Source organism: Crotalus tigris, unplaced genomic scaffold (genome assembly GCF_016545835.1).
Source record: "Crotalus tigris isolate CLP2741 ecotype Arizona unplaced genomic scaffold, ASM1654583v1 scf7180000019483.1746242, whole genome shotgun sequence".
In the NCBI taxonomy this organism is placed as follows: Eukaryota; Metazoa; Chordata; class Lepidosauria; order Squamata; family Viperidae; genus Crotalus; species Crotalus tigris.
In genome coordinates, this window is record NW_024097562.1 from 1578045 (window position 1) to 1597550 (window position 19506).

The 19506-nt window shown below is 41.4% G+C and overlaps 1 protein-coding gene across 1 annotated transcript in view; it reads left to right on the forward strand.

Moving 5' to 3' along the window:
- SCFD2 (sec1 family domain containing 2) overlaps positions 1 to 19304 on the forward strand; it is a 160624-nt gene extending 141320 nt beyond the window's left edge. The window contains exons 8-9 of the mRNA XM_039362873.1: positions 11777 to 11896; positions 17702 to 19304. Coding sequence (XP_039218807.1) covers positions 11777 to 11896; positions 17702 to 17794 — 213 coding nt within the window. The 3' untranslated portion in view covers positions 17795 to 19304. The remainder of the gene's footprint in view (positions 1 to 11776; positions 11897 to 17701) is intronic.
- Positions 19305 to 19506: the final 202 nt, after the last annotated feature.

A 19506-nucleotide genomic window follows, 5' to 3' on the forward strand; every position in this document is an offset into this window, starting at 1 on the left:
TACCCACAACCCAAAGCTGCTGCTTCTAAATATTATTTTTCTTCAATGCATTTAAAAGTAAGGGTGGGCTGTGCCCTAGGCCAGGGGTAGGCAACCCAAAACACTCATAGAGCCACTTGCACGCGTTTCCCACCGACAACAAAACACTGGGAGCCGCAAAACCCTTTTGATATCTAAAATGAAGTTAACACTGCATATATCCTTTTTTTCCTTTATTATAGGTGTGTGTGTGTGTGTGTGTGTGTGTGTTTACCATATAAGATATATATGTCATAAACGTAAAAAAGGATATATCCAGTGTTATCTTCATTTTAGATGTCAAAAGGGTGTCTCTGTCTCTCCCTCCCTCTACCTCTTTCTGCCCTTGGTCTGCCAGTCCTCTTCCCCCACTCTGTGTGTGTGTGTGTGTGTGTGTGTGTGTGTGTGTGTGAGAGAGAGAGAGAGAGAGAGAGAGAGAGAGAGAGAGAGAGGCACTTGCGCTTCCCCCCTTTCTTTCTCTCTTTCCTCTCTCTCTCTTCCTCTCTCTCTCCCTCCCTCCCTCTTTCTCTTTCCTCTCTCTCTCTCTTTCCTCTCCCCCCTCTCTCTCTTTCTCTCCCTCTTTCTCTCCCTCTCTCTTTCTTTCCCTCCCCTCTCTCTCCCTCTCTCCGATCTTCTGCTAACCTGGCAAGCTGGCTTCAAGCTGTTCTCCAACAGGCTGGCTCTCTCCTGCCCTTTCTGCTTCCTGCAGAGATGCAGCAAAGGGAGGAGCCCTGCCCAATAAGCTTGTCAGCTCGTGGAACAGGGTGATGCCACTCTCTTTTTTACACACACACACAAATACAGAGAGAGAGAGAAGCGCAAGTGCATCTCTCTATCTCTGTCTCTCTCTGCAAATGCTGCAGGAGCCACAGGAGAAGACTCAAAGAGCCGCATGCGGCTCCGGAGCCACAGGTTGCCTACCTATGCCCTAGGCTATAATATATTTTCTTGTTGCATTGCATGTCACAAGGCAATGATTATAGTCTGCAGACTATCCTTCAATGCAGCCTCACAAAAGAAGTGCGAAATTATTGGCCTACAGCAAAAGTATTAATAGTAGATGGACGGCAGGATCAACCTAATTTCCATCATTCCGGTTATTGCATGTGGGAGAGAAACGTTCTTCTCACAGAAGATGCGTCTTGTGGCAGGTTGTGGTTTCTGTGTTTTGTCCCTCTTTTATGCAGACATTCACTTCCTCTGCACCTAGAAAGAGCATTAATATAGTGTTTTGATGTTATCGGTTGCAGAAATTGGGGATGTCTAGTTTAATGAAAAGAAGAACTAGGGACAACAGGATAGCAGTGTTTCAATATCTAAAGGGCTGCCTAGTCTCTAAAGCAGCGTTCTCCAACCTTTGCGGCTTAGTGGTGCGCCTCTTGGGGGGGGGAGAGGGGAACTGGGCCACGCAAGCAGTGGGCTGGCGCGTACATGCTGTGGAAATAAGGAAAGGACCGGCTTGTGAGACAAGGAAAATCTCATATATTCTACCCCAGGGGTAGGCAACCTTGGCTCTTTTATGACTCGTGCACTTCAACTCCCAGAATTCCTGAGCCAGCATGGCTCAGCTTGGAAACCTCTCCCTTTCCCCTCAGCATGGCTGGCTCAGGAATTCTGGGAGTTGAAGTCCTATGAGTCATAAAAGAGCCAAAGTTGCCTACCCCAGGTCTATCCCATTCTTGTTAAAACTAATCTTGTACTCCCTTGCCTCATTGTTTGTTTTTCCCCTTACGTGCCCCTTATATATTGGCCCCTGTGCACACAGCCAGACACACTTTTGCTCACTCACAGTTTTTTCCTTGGCTAATGAAGGTCAACAGCTTGTGGAAGTCGTGAACAAATCATGTCCAGGAAAATGGCAGGCAATAAATAATCATACACCTTCCAAAACTTAGTCCAATTTTTATATTGTCAGCCACAGTTCGTTTGGAGTTGAACTGCACTAGAGATATGAAAAGTGGGAAAAAGTTGTTGGAAGTATACAATCCCAGACAAATAGTAATCCAGTCTCTTATTGAAAACCTCCAGTTTACCATGTTTTAGTGTTAAACTAGCTTCTATGCTAGTATGACCATCAGTCAGTCAATTAAATAATATATGTTTTCCTTCCTTTTCATTTGGTAACCTAAAGCCCCTTTTTTAAACCATATATGCTGCACATGTCACTATTGAGATGTCCAGTGCAATCTGCTGCAGTAGCTTTTACTGAAATGATTTATAAATTCATATTTATTTTAAAAAGGGAAATGTATTCAAAAGAAATCCTCATTACATTCAGTGTGGTTTATTAATATTCTTACATAACATGATTTTCCAGAAGTTGAGGACTTTGTGAAGTCTCTCCAAGATCTACAAATAATAGCAGCCACCCCAGTTCCTGTACAGCTGTGTATATCTAAGGCCCTCTCCTCATTAAATACCTGCACCATCTTCATACCACAACTCAGCCGTCATTAGTGTGATATGAAACCTAGTGTAATGCTATGAGAGAAATTCACATCCTGGCCTCTGGACATTCCACTTGTATTAGTTAAGAAGACAGCCTTATCATCGCTTCCCACAGGGACCATGAGTAAAAATCTGAAAAAAGACTCCATTTTAAGAACCTGGGAGTTGAATTGGACTCTTAAGGATTTAAAAAGACAACTTAAGTTGAGGCTATTTCTGTCTTCAGAAATTCTTGTTAAACTGGGGAAGAATCTTGCGTTCAGTAAAGGTGGGTAGCTAAAAACCTGATATTTCTTCCCATTGTAATTTTGAACAGCGAGGATTGGCCATTCAAGAAGATACTATATGTCAGTGATGGCGAACCTTTTATTTATTTATTTATTTATTTATTTATGAGACTTATATACCGCTTTAAGTGCAAGCACTTTCTAAGCGGTGTACACCAGTAAGCAATGTGTATATATATATATATATATATATATATATATATATATATATATATATATATATATATATATATATTTACATTGCCCCCAACAATCTGGGTCCTCATTTTACCTACCCCAGAAGGATGAAAGGCTGAGTCAACCTTGAGCCGGTGAGATTTGAACCGCTAACCTGCTGAACACAGTCAGCTAAAGTGGCCTGCAGTACTGCACTCTAACTACTGCGCCACCTCGGCTTTTAGAGACCAAGTGCCCAAAAACCGCCCCCGCTCCGCCTCCTGCCCTGCCTGCTCCAGCCTCGCCCCCCTGCCCGCCCCCTGCCCCGCCCACCCACAGATCTATGTACTGCCTCCAAGGCCCGCCACAGCAGATTGCCCAGGCAGCCCTGCAGCACCATGGCAGCCACGCCCTCTGCCCACATCCCGCAGCATCATCTGCATGCCATGGGGCACAAGGGCGGAGTCTTGTCCCTGCTGCCCAGCTATGTCCTTGGCTGCGCTGCTCCGTGCAGGCCGCGTCCAGGGGCGACTCTCTTCCAGGGGGGCTGATGGTGAGGAAGAGGCTGCAGGGGGAGGAGGGGCTGAGGCGACGGCGCGCGTGCCCACAGAGAGGGCTCCGAGTGCCGCCTCTGGCACTCGTGCCATAGGTTCGCCACCACTGCTATATGTCATTGATGGGGGAATGACCTAAGTTTAAAAAAAATCTAGAATCTTTGTTTGAATTCAGAAGATTCTAACTTCCATTTAGTACTATGTGTACGCTCAAGACAGATAAAACGGTTAGTGTGTTAATAGAGGAATCCTAGATCTAAATTAGGACCAATCCATTAAGGCAGTGGTTCTCAACCTGTGGGTCGGGACCCCATTTGGGGTCGAATGACCATTTCACCAAACCATGCTGTCCGCCATTTTTTTCCCCTTTTCCCTAGCTGTCCTGCTCCCTCTTATTGGTGGCCACACCCACTTGGGGGTCACCACAACATGGGGAACTGTATTATGGGGTCACGGCATTAGAAAGGCTGAGAATCACTGCATTAAGGACACGTTTCTGACTTTCTTAAGTTTGGAATGTAAATTTGCAGCTGGGCATACGATCCCAGAAAGTTATTTAAAAGAAAATAAGATTTTAATAGTTACATCCATGTAATATTTGGTATTAACTTCAAATACACCTCTAGAGATTTTTTTTTTTTGTAATTTCCAGTCCAGCTAAAAAATGGTAATAAGAATACAAAATCCAAACCCAGAAGTTGTTGTAGTGATATTAGTCTACAAGTATTAATAATATCCTAATTATAGGTATCTTGATTTCGTGCATACTCAGCAGAGAAGCAGATATAGAAAACTTAACTGATAAATATTTTTTCAATATAAAGAATTCAAATGCCATCAAGATATGTAGTAAGGTTTGTTGCTTGCAGTTAATAAGCATGAGAAAACAGGACATTACATGAATGAATCAAGTTAGATTCTAAAACTGCCTGTGAGAAAGTGGGACTTTCCCAAGAAATTCATGTTCAGGTGAGACACAGTGACTGCACACTATTAAAATATTCAGGCATATTTTAACACTGTAAACAGTCAGAAGCCAGCAGTAGAGTCTAATTATGGGCAGTCTATGTCATCCCTTCTACACGACATGGTTACACATATGACCACATTGAATTTGGATGGTATACGTTTATATTATTGTTGTTGTTGTTGTTATTTACACAATAATGTGAAACCACAGCTGCCAGTTCTTTAGCAGGGGTTGGTCTTTATTCACGCTGAGTTTTTCCCCAAAACCCAGGATGTTGCAGTGTATTATATGTATGGATCCAAGTAGTGTGGCCTTTTGTAATCGATTGTGTAATTATGGTTCATCTCACTGTCAGCCAGATGTTTAGACTGGATTTGGCATTTTTATGCACCTATCAAATCCTTCCCAAGCAGCAGGGATAGGCAGATGTTGATGTTTGATGATATTAAGAGGTATTGACTTAGGATGTAATTATTATTATTATAATTATTATTGTTATTATTATTATTATATAGGGCAAGATTAGATTTTAGTTTGCCTTGAGTCTTTGAAATAGACAAGAGTGAAATATTTAATGCTGTATATCATAACTATATTTTTTACGTTAATAAAAAAGGATACACAGAGGAATAAAAAATGGTTTCTTATGATCTTCTTATGATTTGTTAATTTCAGTCTCCATGGAAATTGGACAGCTGTGCACCTGAAACAATTACTTGTTTGGGACTTGCTAAAAACAATACTGTCGAAACACCAAAAAAGGAAAAAATATGCTTATGAACGCTTCATTTTTTTTTAAAAAGACAACAGTTAGCTTTGGGGGATCATGAAACAGAAAACACAAAGATTGAATTTCAGGGGTTTCCAAATAGATGTATCCGTAGTAGTCAGGTTGTCAATGAAACCCTACAAAAGTCAAACTAAATAGTAATTTGATTTCCCTAGTTCAACCATTATGTTGTGCTCTGTTATTATTTGTGTTGTTGTTGTTAGTTGCGAAGTCATGTCTGACCCATCACCACCCCGTGGACAATGTTCCTCCAGGCCTTCTTGTCCTCTAACATCTTCTGGAGTCCATTTAAGCTCACGCTTACTGCTTCAGTGACTCCATCCAGCCACCTCATTCTCTGTCGTCCCCTTCTTCTCTTGCCCTCCATCTTTCCCAGCATTAGGCTCTTCTCCAGGGAGTCCTTCCTTCTCATTAGGTGGCCAAAGTATTTGAGTTTCAACTTCAGGATGTGGCCTTCTAAAGAGCAGTCAGGGTTGATCTCCTCTAGGACTGACCAGTTTGATCGTCTTGCGGTCCAGGGGACTCGCAGGAGTCTTCTCCAGCACCATAGTTCAAAGGCCTCCATTCTTTGGCGCTCAGCCTTTCTTATGGTCCAACTTTCACAGCCATACATTGCAACTGGGAAAACCATGGCCTTGACTATACTGTTATTTGTAAAGCATGACAAATAAAGCACATTGTTTTCCTCTGAATTCTGCTGTTCCAGATAAAGACACCTTTGGACATCATTATAAGAAGCATTAAAGGCCTTTTTATCTGTAAGACAAACGCCAGTGCAGATTTGTGATAGGGCTTGGAGTTTTCAATATGTAAGGTAGAACTTGAATGGCAACAGGATGTAGTGGTTAAGGGCACCAGGCTAGAAATTAGGAGACTGTTTCGTAATCCTGCCTTCGGCACCAAATTAGCTGGGTGACAGTCACTATCTCTCAACCCTATGAAGGAGACAAAGACAAACACTTCTGAAGAAGCTTGCCAAGAAAACTGCAGGGACTTGTCCAAGCAGTCACCAAAAGTCAACACTGACTCAAGAGCACTTGAGCATGTGCACACATACACACAAACACAAACACACAGAAAGAGAGAATCTCTTCAAAGAGGAGAGAGGAGTGTAGTTTTATCTTATGTCCCCTGCTCTTTCTGTAGGACACATCTGTCATCTTCTCCACTCAGACTAATAAGTAAAACCCATCATGTGGTCAACTCAGTTGATGTAACCCTCCTACAACATTGCATTTTCTAGTGCAGACCAAACTGGAACATAGTCCAAAAAAAGATGTATTATCTTAGGGATTCTTCAAACACAAAGTAACTTCAGTGCATTTTCATTTATCTTTAATTGATTTTTAATCAATAACAAAAAGGAATGAAAAAAACACAAAACATAAAAGCGATAGTGATAAATACGTTGTCAAAAAGAAGAAAAAACAAAAAGTGCTCTAACAAATAAAAATACGACAAAAACCCAGATGATCTGCCATTAAAACAATAAACAGTTACAATTCTGTTGTATATATACTTGTCCAACGCCAAATAGTCAATTATATATGTTTCTAATACATTTTTATCCTTTTTAATTTAATTTATATTATGTATAAATGAATCTCATATTTCATTCCACTCATCCATCCAAAGTCTATGTCTATAGACAATCTACACATAGGTGTCATGTCCAATCAGGTCTTAGATCCATTGAGAGAAAGGAGCCACGGAGGTATCTTTCCAATTCTGTAATATCAGTCTTTTGGGCCATAGCACGGAGAATTCATTTATGCTGTCCAGTTGTCAAATTCCATGTGCTAAGTTGTCAAATTCCATGTAGTAAGCATGTAGTTTAAGAGAATAATATCCTCTGAGAATTTTCGCTTTTGTTACTAATTCTCTGAGAAATAACCACAAGACATTAGGGAAGCAGTTGGCCATGAGGAAGTGTTTAGGATGACAGCCATGGGAACTGAATATTTATCAATCAATCAGAATAGAGCTGGAAGGAACCTTGGAGGTCTTCTAGTCCAACCCCCTGCTCAAGCAGGAGACCCTATACCATTTCAGACAAGTAACTGTCCAGTCTCTTCTTAAAAACCTCCAGTGATGAAGCACCCACAACTTCTGAAGGCAGCTGTTCCACTGGTTAATTATTCTCACTGTTAGGAAGTTTCTGCTTAATTCCAGGTTGCTTCTCCCCTTGATTAGTTTCCATCGTTGTTTCTTGTCTTGCCTTCTGGTGCTTTGGAATGTATATTCCAAGTTATGTGTGCATTAGGTCTCCAGTAGTATCCTAGATGCAAGCATGAGGATGTGATGAAATAAATTGGTTGTTTGCTTAGAATGCAAATCAAGGATTAACTGGTCATTTCCGGGAAGCTAAGAGAATGTGTGGGAGCAGGCAATTAAGAGACTAGAGAAGTAGTAGTATATTGTTCAGAGTAAAAGGAAAAGAAAAGAATATAATCTGGGACTACCAAATAATTTGGCCATGCCCCCAAATGATCATCATATGCTAGTACAAGATTATCAGTGTTTGGTATCTCTCCCTATTGGTGGTCCTGTGGATATTTGCAGCCGTCTCTAGTAGCTGCATATAAGCCCTTTTGACAATCGTTTTATGATTAAAGGGGGAAGGAAGAGTGTTGTTGATTGATTTCTTTCAAGAGAAATAAATGATATGTTATCTGTTCATACAGTGTATTGTTCAAATGCCTAATTATTTATAATCTTCTGACTGAGAGGCAGAATGAAAGAATAGATAAGGGATAAGAAAGAAAGGGATGTCAACATCAAACCGATACTTCAATATCAAAGAGATCTCAAATGTATCATTCTGAGGGGGTGACTGAGAGATTAAAAAATGTCAGAGTCTTATTGTGCTGAGATAACCCAAGAATAAACACAGTAAATAGTTGTCTATATTAAATGGTGGTTTATATTACACTATCTACAATATCATACATCAGGAACAATACGCATACACGTGTTAATACAGTAGGATCCAACACACAGCAGCTACAGCAGGAAACAGAAGAGAGAGAAACAATCCAGCAAAAGCCTTCCCTTTTATACTCAGGCTCTTAAAGCGACACAGACCCTGCTGAGTCATTCCTATTATTGCATCATTCACCTTATATTACATTACATCATTACATAAGCTGTTTAGCTATTAAATCATTACCTTGGCATAAAATATAGGTATTTATCCTCAAAATAAATGTGTAAGAGATTATGACACTTCAAATGAGCCCAATTTTGCGGCAAAGGCAAGGATAGATCCTTTTTTTTTATCATTTTGGCTTTTTTCTGAATCTTGAGATTGTGGGAAGCTTTGAAGAGGGTTTTTTTTTCCTTGACCCGGAAAGGCTGAACAATCTCCTGTATGAGATGGGTTAATTGGCACATTCTTAAAATACCAACAATCTGTTAACCAAAAAAACCCACTTTGTAATTATATTTTTCTCTTCTGTGTCACCCTTTTGTACAGATATTTACTGTTAAGCCCTTTAAAATTAATACACTGAAGAGCATGTACTGTAAGTCTATATTGGATTTTAATGTGTGTGTTTTAGCACATTATCATCTTTTAATAAACATTGTAAATAGGTCACAGTTATTCCCACTTTAGAAATGAGAGCAGTTGCTGATTATGATCTTTTCAGGAACCTGCAACAAATCTATACCTGAGCTAGTTTTCCGCAGCCGGGAATTGTTCTCTGAACCCACTTTAGTTCTGGTACATATTTTTTTTATATAACTTTATTAAGATTCTGATTCTGCTTCCATCAGCTTAGCGTTAGCTGTCGAAATCTGAGAGAAAACACTCCAAACTACAAGTTCAAACCTATTTATTTATTTAAATTTATTCATTTTTAATTATTTAAACATGGAAACATTAGCAGCAAAATTAATAATATTAGGCAGTATTATTAGTAATAGGCAACAAGATGATTATTAGGTGTATTTAGCTTTAGATTGCTCTATATCAGTGGTGGCGAACCTTTTAGAGACCGAGTGTCCAAAAACTGGCCATGCCCCCGCTCCACCCCCTGCCCCGCCCCACCCCGCCTGCCCGCAGGACCACTCACCGCCTCCAGGGCCCACCGCAGATCGCCCAGGCAGCCCAGCACCACCATTGCGGCCACGCCCTCTGCCCGTGCCCCGCAGCATCAACTGTGCATGATGGGGTGTGAGGGCAGAGTCTTGTCTACGCTGCCTGGCTGCCATGTTCTTGGCTGCGCTGCTCCACATGGTCCACACTCGTGGGTGACTCTCCTCCAGGGGGGCTGCTGGTGAGGAGGGGGTCGTGGGGGGAGGCAAGGCTGGAGCGACGACACGTGTGCCCACAGAGAGGGCTCCAAGTGCTGCCTCTGGCACACGTGCCATAGGTTCGCCACCATTGCTCTATATTTTTTTTTTTTTTTTTATTAAAATTTTTCAAAAGTTTTACAAATAAGAATCCACCCTCCCCTCCCCAACCACCCCACCCCCCCCGACTTCCCAGAACTGAATATAGGATTATTTAACAAATATTTTAAAAATAACATTTGCAATTTATAAAATAATTAATAATAATAATAATCACAGTAATAATATATATAATAATAATATGCATAACATAAACTTTAAAATGAATAATATATACTAAAAAAGAAAAAAAAAATAAAAAAAGAAGAGAGAGAGAGAAAGAAAAAAGAAGAAAGTAGACGAAGAATAAAACATATATATATATAAAAAAAATATATATATATATATATGAATAATAATACGTAAAAAAATGTATATATATAAAAAAGAAAAAGAAGAAAGAAAGAAAGAAAAAACAATCATTACAAATTATAAAAAGGCTAAATAATATTTTTCCATATCCAAATTGTGTTGTATAAAATTTATCCATTTTTCCCATACCACAAAAAATTTTTCTTGAGATTGCTCCTTTAGGAAAGCCGAAATCTTTGCCATTTCTGCCAAATACGAAACTTTATGAAACCATTCTTGTAAAGTAGGCAAAGATTCCTTCTTCCAATATTGTCCTATTAACAACCTAGCGGCTGTAATCAAATTTAACATCAATATAACCTCCTTAGCATCACAGTCAATAACAATACCTAGTAAAAATAATTGCGGAGTAAATTTTACCCTCCTTTTAAAAATTCTTTGAATATTCCACCATATCTTAATCCAAAAAGCTTTTATATGCTTACACGTCCACCAAATATGGTAATAGGTAGCATCCAAATATCCACATCTCCAGCATTTCGGCTGTAGATTAGGGTACATAATGGACATTTTCTTTGGGTCAAGGTGCCATCTATAAAACATCTTATAAAAATTCTCTCTTAAATTTTGCGCTTGTGTGAATTTAACATTTCTTATCCAAATAAGTTCCCAAGTATCCATTGAAATCGTTTCACCAATATTCTGTGCCCATTTAATCATACAATCTTTAACTAGTTCAGGTTCTGAATCTAATTCCACTAAAACCCCATAAACTCTCTTAATATGGGTTGGCCTTTGATCTCTTACTTGTTTTAAAAAAATTTCATCTTCTCTAAGCCAGCCCATTTTACAATCCATCTTCCATCTATCCACTATTTGTCTATATTGGAACCATGAATAAGTTAAGTTTTCATGTGTTAATTCTTCCAAAGATTTTAACTGCCAGTCTTGGCCATCCCATCTTAATAACTGTACGTAAGAGACCTTGTCCATATTTACCCCTTTCCTTATACCTTCTATGGCATGCCGAGGTATAGCCCATAATGGTATTTTGAAGTCACTTTTATAATACTTTCTCCACACTCTTAGCAAAGAGTTTCTTATAATATGAGACTTAAAAACCCAATCCACTTTTTTATTAAATATTAAATAGGCATGCCATCCAAAAAGTAGGTCCCAGCCTTCCAAATGAAGTATTTCTGTATTTGTTAAATTCACCCAGTCGCTAATCAATGTCAATACTACAGCATCACCATTGCTCTATATTTATAGCGAGACAATATTGCTGTTCTTTTTTTAAAAAAATCAGTGTAATACTTCGGTAATGCAGAAGTATTATACTGTACGAAAATCAGAAAGTCTTTGGATAAAACCATCATACTTTTCACAGAAGGAAGCAAGCAAGCAACAGGCCAAGAAGCAAACCACATTTGCTTTCTTTGGTTATTTAGTTTTCATCACCCTGCGGGAGAAGAATTAAAAGGCAGTCAAGCGAGTTACCCATCCAGAGTAGCATCATTCTCCTTTAGATCTGGCCCAGCAATCTTGGAGACTCAGACTGCAAAATTAGCAAGGACAGATAGATAAAAGTGGAAAGTAGATAGAGTAAAACATTATGGGCTGTTAATAGAATAGCCTTGTTTTGAAACTCATGCCTAGTAATTAGAGCAATAAGGGATTATATTGAACAGAGGGAACCTGGTGGTAGTGGTGAGTCCTTAGTGTGTCTTTTCTGCCCTGCAGGCTGTTAAAGAGAGATGTTGCTTTTAGTTCTCTTTTGGAGTCCCCACCAGGCCAGAGGGTTAAAGATCAGATTCCATAAACATTTATTCTCTTTCTTGATTAGGTGAGCCGACCCCACCCAAGTGATCATCCTATGCTGGTCCTCTTCATGGTTGGTGGCGTAACAGTATCTGAAGTCCGAATGATAAAGGATCTTGTAGCAGTGCACAAGCCCAGAGTAGAGGTATGGAATATATGACATGTCAAACACAAGGCCTGGGGCCGGATGCGGCCTGCGAAGTGATTTCATGTAGCCCTCGAAGCCATCCTGGAAACAGTGAGGGAATGGCCCCCGCTGCCTTGGCCCTGGCCGGCCGGGAGACAATGTACAATTTTGTGGTGGCCATCTTTGCTGAAACGCATTCAGTCTTAGCTCCACAAGGCTGACTAGAAACAGCAAGGAACTAGCCTCTCCCGTGTCGGCCCCATCGCCTGGGTGCATGCTGGGGAGGTGTCACCCTTTGTGAGGAATGAAGAAATGGACCATGCCTTGGCGCTTGCCCCGGTCCCACCCCCTTCTGCCAGAGACCCTCAGATCTGTCCCATTCCTGCCCAGGCCCTCACAGGCACCACTGATGCGAACGATGTAGAGCTGGCCATGCCAACCCAGTAGGCCACACCCACTCCATCCACGCCCACCCAGTAGGCCGCACCCACCCAGCCCCCCCAAGGGCAACCGCAGTGCTGATGCGGCCCTCAATGAAATTGAATTTGACACTCCTGGAATATATGATGAAGTAAGAAATAATAAAATAGCTGGTATGAAAAAGAGGACAATTTGCTCTAGGCTAGGGGTCTCCAACCTTGGCGACTTTAAGACTTGTGGACTCCAACTCCCAGAATTCTTCAGCCAGCCATGCAGGCTGAGGAATTCTGGGAGTTGAAGTCCACAAGTCTTAAAGTCGCCAGGGTTGGAGACCCTGGCTCTAGACCAGGGGTAGGCAACCTTGGCTCTTTTATGACTCGTGGACTTCAACTCCCAGAATTCCTGAGCCAGCATGGCTCAGCATGGAAACCTCTCCCTTTCCCCTCAGCATGGCTGGCTCAGGAATTCTGGGAGTTGATGTCCACGAGTCATAAAAGAGCCAAAGTTGCCTACCCTTGCTCTAGACAATCCAGTTGTACTGTTGCCAGGTAGAAGAAGACTTAAGGGATTAAGAAAGAGTCAGGGCAATGCCCATTTGGTTTGGATGGGGAATGAGGAGATCAGAAGTGAAGTGTGTGTAATGCCATTCAGCTTTTTTCTGAAGTAGCGGTATTTTCAAGCAAGCCTTCACAGCAGAAGTTCTCCTCCTTTAAGATTAATAACGAAAGTCACGGATTATCAGATTTGGAAGACAAGTAATTGATGAAAGCTCCTGAAGGGAAGGGTCTAAAACAGGGGTCTTCAAACTCGGCCCTTTTATGACTTGTGGACTTCAACTCCCAGAATTCCTCAGCCAGGCACGCTGGCTGAGGAATTCTGGGAGTTGAAGTCTACAAGTCATAAAAGGGCCAAGTGTGAAGACCCCTGGTCTAAAATCATTAAAGTACATGGATGCTTTTGAACTCTTTGGAATTATTCACCTGCCCTTAGGAACTTGTGAGCTGGACAGAAGTTTCTGGAGAATTCTAATAAGCAGCGTGGTGCTGTTTTTCAGACTTCTGGGTGTGGATTGTCCATCGTTTTTCTTATTTATTTATTTATTTATTAGTAAAATTTATATGCCGCCCATACTTATATACAGATATTTATAAAAGACTTCATGGCGTATATAAGTTTTCTGCATAAACCTTTGGCTCCAACTCTAAAAACGTTCACCGTTATAGAAAGATACTAAGAGTTTCCCATCTTTTTCTTCTAAATCCAGTGCTGCCAACAGCAATAGGAAGTCAGATAGATATCATCCTTCCTTTCCACCTAAGCTCCTTTATATCCTAAATTACATACGCTTTATATATGGAATGTATCATAAAGCACGCTGGCCATTTGTTAATAATGAAGCTATTGTAGGAGGGCCCACATAACACTGAGTACCTGTAGGCCTGGATTAAATGCCTCCTCTATGTTAATGGCATTCTTGACTTCGGAGCTCATTTAATTGTTCCTGAGATTTAAATACTTCTCTAGAAACACATTTTCATCTGATAACATGCCTTTTTTTTTTCTTTGCACTTAACCTCCCAATTATCTCCTTAGAGCAGTGAATCAACTTCTTTGCTGTCTAAGGCAGGTCTTGAATTTGTGACACACTGATGGACAAGTTAATCCAGACTCCAAATGTATTACTCTGCCTTGAAAGATAAGCAGAGGTTTAATGGGTGATGAGAGAGAAAATGGCGTAGCCAAGTTTTGGGATTCCCATCGGAGAGGGATTGAGGTTTGACAAAGAATGGCGCTGAATCGGCTGTGGCTTTGCTTGGGATTGACCCTGGTGGTGATGGGTCAGCTTGAGAGAGAAAGAATTCAGAGGCTTTTACCATTACGTGTCCTCTGTGCAAAGCTGTTACACCGGAGTAGTGCGTTCCTCACCCTTGGTGACTTTAAGATGTGTGGATCCCAGCACGGCGGGAAATTCTGTTAGTTGAAATCCAGCAAGTCAGCAAGATTGAGAAACACCGTACTTAAGAGCTTTACAAGGGGAGGGAAAAAAGAATTCTGAGTTAGTCATTTCAAACAAAAATAAATAAATGTGGAGCTTTCGTGCAAAAACATTTCAAAGTTGTTGCGTTTAAGCTGCGTTTCTGTAGGTCTCTGAATATTTACCCCCTGTGCTAGATGATGTTTTCAAATAGATAGCTGTTTTGAATATTAAGCAGTTTACTATTTATATAGATATTGTATATAGCCAAGGCACCATGTAATAGAACCAACCAGTACAAATTATACCTGTATGGGGTTCATCTAGCAATCTGGCAAGGATTTTCACAGCCCTCCAGAAAACTAAGAGGATCTGGATGCTGTGTTCCATAATGAACCAGTGTCGCTTTAAACAAGAATTAGATTAAATATGTAAAAATTGGAGTATTTTTTTACCACGAACCAAAACAGTTGTTGATATAGCTCACTTCCAATATGTGACTGAAATGCAAGCAAATTTAACTAGTTATAGAGACGTAGAATATACTGTAATTCACATAATAGCAATCAGATCTGGATTCATGCCGATCACTTAAATGTTTATGACACAATTTTTTTTAAAGGGGTGAGCACAATTTTTGTTGTTATCTCAGAGACAGAAGATTCTGCAAAAAATGAAATTATGACTTTGATTATTACAGTAATAACTGTACTGGATTATAAATGCATGAGACTGTATATCAGTTGTGCCCGAGAACAAATATTAATTAATGTTAATGTTAAAATTCTAATCCGTAGCTTCGATTGAAAATATTGTTTGGTCAGTGGGGCAAATTTTAATCAGAAAGATCAAAGTACATTTTCATATTTAGTTTTTCATTCTCCTGTGCCATTTCGCATATTACTGTGATGAAAAAAATATTAAAAATGGCTTTAGTTTCTAGCAGCGAACGGGAACTTTTGACTATTAATTCGTGCATATCTCAAGAAGGAATTATGCTGAGATTTAGTAATATACAAAGTTTAATCAATTAAAAAGGTCTTTAATCAACTAAAGTGCTTAGTAGCCTGACAGCCTTACTGCATATATAAACAAAATCTTGATCATAAATGTTTGAGCTGCATGTAAAGTATTTCTTGGTAACCTTGGTTAGGCAGAAACACCAGTGCAAGAATCGCCCTGTGACAGAGAGAAAGTGATGGTCTTGCTTTCTCAGCAGTGAATTGGCTAAATCAGTGATGGCTGATTTAGCCAAGATGATTATTAGGTGTATTTAGCTTTAGATTGCTCTATATCAGTGATGGCGAACCTTTTAGAGACCGAGTGCCCACAAACTGGCCCCGCCCTGCTCCACCCCCTGCCCCGCCCCCACCCCGCCTACCCGCAGGACCACTCACTGCCTCCAGGGCCCGCCGCAGATTGCCGAGACAGCCCAGCAGCGACATGGCGGCCACGCCCTTTGCCCGTGCCCCGCAGCATCAACTGTGCGGGATGGGCGTGAGGGCAGAGTCTTGTCTACGCTGCCTGGCTGCCATGTCCTTGGCTGCACTGCTCCGTGTAGGCCACGCTCGGGGGCGACTCTCCTCCAGGGGGGCTGCTGGTGAGGAGTGGGTCGTGAGGGGAGGCGAGGCTGAGGCAACGGCACGCGTGCCCACAGAGAGGGCTCCGAGTGCCGCCTCTGGCATGCGTGCCATAGGTTCGCCACCACTGGCCTAAATAATAGAACAGATTGGAGCTGAAGAGAAGCAAGAACTGTCTGGGTCCACCAAAAGTCTGTAGCGCAATATCTTTGTATGAAGGCTAGGCTAGATGATGATTAAAAGATGTCTAGTCTCAACATACATAAGCATATAACTGATATAAGCCATGATAGTCCTGTCCATTAATGTCAGTCACTAATAGCCGTACAAGGTTGACCCAATCAAGAAACAAATACTGTCTAGGTCTAAAATTAAAGTTATTGGAATGGCTATAGCAGGGGTAGACAACCTTGGCTCTTTTATGACTCGTGGACTTCAACTCCCAGAATTCCTGAGCCAGCCATGCTGAGGGGAAAGGGAGAGTTTCGAAGCTGAGCCATGCTGGCTCAGGAATTCTGGGAGTTGAAGTTCACGAGTCATAAAAGAGCCAAGATTGCCTACCTTGGGCTATAGTAACAGAATCTTGCAAGTCTAGAATGTGTCTCCTTCTCCCTCTTAAATTCATGTGAATTAGAAGGGCACCTGTTTTTGGCATTTTTGTAAATCTCTGTCATTGCATGAGCTTGAATCCTGTTTATTTGTTCAATGCCTTGGCAATGGCTTTTTTCTCTCTCTAGTCATAACTTATGCAAATGACATACTTTCTGAAATGCACATCCCTTACATCATCTTTCATCTTTGTGTCAGCTCATTAGGAAGACATCTAAGTGGCAAACATTCCCCTGGAATTTTCTTTTTGTACCAGTAGGAAGGATGGCATAGAAAATCACAAATTAACATTTTCAAGGCAAGCGGGGACTCCCAAGGTTAGGATGCTGGGCTGACAATCGGCGGGCTTGCATTTGGTTGCTGCCACGAGATGGGATGAACTCTCATCACGTACTCCAGCTACTGCCGAGTCAGCAGTTTGAAAATGGGCAGCTGCGAGTAAATAAATGGGTACCACTTTGGTGGGCAACTTAATGGGGACAGGTAAGGAGCCTTCAACTGGGCATCCCCAAGGCAGTGGTGATGTCACTGTTCAATCCTTTCAATCCAGAAGCGCTTTAGTGCTCCAGATATGAATGCAGTAGTAGTACATTTTTTAATTTCGATTCTACAACAGCGAACGCACATTCAATAGGCAACATTAGCTTCCATTCAAATAGGAAAATGTGACGTAGCAAATCCATTGAGCACATGTTGGAGGAAAACTGTAAGGGCAATCCACTACAACAACAACATCAACAATAATAACGTTATAGGCGCCCTGAGTGCAATCCCAAAACAACTGGAGCATCACTTGAACACCATCGGCATTGACAAATCCGCCATCAGTCAATTGCAAAAGGCACCTTTATTGAGAACAGCTTGCGACGATATCTGTATCTGTAACACCGTCAAACATCCAGATCTGCCTATCCCAGGTCCTTGGTAAGGACTCGATAGGTAGACAAAAATGCCAAACCCAGTCTGAACATCTGGCTGAATGTGTGAATAACAACAACAGCAACAATAATAATAATACTCAACTCTTCTACTACTAACTTAGTGAATTATAGCAATTCTTATGATTGAAATTCTTCCATTGGTAGAAAGTTTGCCTATGAATTGTATGCTGAAGGGAAAACCATTTTAGTTTATTTGCTCATAGACCCACAATTCTTCATCACTGAGGATTTCAATCACTGATGGAGGTAGCAAAAGCTGGTCATCCTAACCATATATGCATATATCTTTTGCTTCCAGGTAATTGTTCTCTCTACCACACTCCTGACACCACTTAACGTTCTGGAGCTGCTTTTTGCCACAGACCGTCTCAAGCCAGATATTGGTATCTGAAGTTGCCAAAGCAGGCATCTGGCCCAACGTGTGGAAAATGCACCAAACTCTTGCCTTCTGTCTTTCAAGAACATTCCTTTAAAACAGAGATTCTGTGACATTGCCTGTAAGGTGAGAAATTTTCAAATGGGGAAAAAGCGATGAGCTCAACGTCTGTGAAGAAAAGTATCTGCCTTAAGAGATTGCTTCAAAGCCATTTTCAGGGAAGTCATGCTGACTTTCCTCTCTCTGCAGAAATGTTGTGCTTAGCTGAAAATCCTTTATCTCCAGCTTATTAGCGGCAATGATTATTGCTGGCATTATTGTATCAGAGCCTGTAAAGATTGTAAAACCATAGAAGAGAGCAACGCAGACCTTCCATTTTTAGACAAAGCTTTTGCCACGTTCTTTTGAGCCCCGTTGTTCACAACTTCTCTTTAGCGAGGCGAATAAAAGATACCACTACAAAAAGACAACGGGAAATTTGTGAGTGGCAAATTTGATCTGAAATATCGTATTGTCTCTGAGACAAGGTACGCTTCTTGACAAATAGTTGTGGTGGGGGGGGGGGAGGAAGCAATGCCAAGATTGGCCAAGATCCAACAGTACCCAAGAAGGTGGGTCAAAAATAAGCAAAATGGTGGTTGTGAAATTGCAATCCAAGCATTGCCCTTTTGTAAGCGCACACATCTGAAAGGGTTGGCGTTTCAGTTGTGTTGTTGTTACTGCCATCTTGCCTTTTTTTTTTTTAATTCCCTTCACGTCACCATTGTCTAGATCAGTGGTTCTCAACCTTTTTATACCGGCGACCCCGGTCATAAGCACACGCCAGCGCCCCCATGCGCGGCGCACATGCGCGGTGCCACCCCCTGCGCCGGCTGAGGAGAAAAAATGGCGGATCACATTGTTTGGCGACCCCCATGAAATGGGGTCGCGACCCACAGGTTGAGAACCGCTGATCTAGATTGCGTATTAGTAGCCAAGTTACAAGGCAGTAGACACCTCTGTGGGAAGAGTTAAGAGGCCAGAATTTGAAGCTAATTGGTTTTCCTCAAGAGCTCCAGTTTCCATTCTTCTGAGGTAAAAACTTTTCCCTCTTTAAACAGAAAGATGTAGCTCGTGCTACTATTGGATTCCGGCTTCCATCAGCCTCTGTCATCAAAGACAACACTCCAAATTTATCTGAAGCACTACAGATTCCCTTATTTAGAACTCGGTACTCCAAAAAAAGCAAACCCAGACTCTACCATGGGTAACTGATGTGTTCATGCAATCCAAAATTATCCCTGGCCAGAACGTCAAAAAAGTGTGTGAAGTTCCTTCAGAAATAATCCAAAGAGAACATCTCATTGTCATGTAAGCCCTTGATGCTAACCTTCCAGGGGGCAGGAATATCCTTATTCTTAGTAGTGCATCTCCTAGCTCAGGGGTAGGCAACCTTGGCTCTTTTATGACTCGTGGACTTCAACTCCCAGAATTCCTGAGCCAGCATGGCTCAGCTTGGAAACCTTTCCCTTTCCCCTCAGCATGGCTGGCTCAGGAATTCTGGGAGTTGAAGTCCACGAGTCATAAAAGAGCCAAGGTTGCCTACCCCTGCCCTATATCAGGGGTCCTCAACCTTGGCTTTTATGACTCGTGGACTTCAACTCCCAGAATTCCTGAGTCAGCCTGGCTCAGCTTGGAAACCTCTCCCTGTCCCCTCAGCATGGCTGGCTCAGGAATTCTGGGAGTTG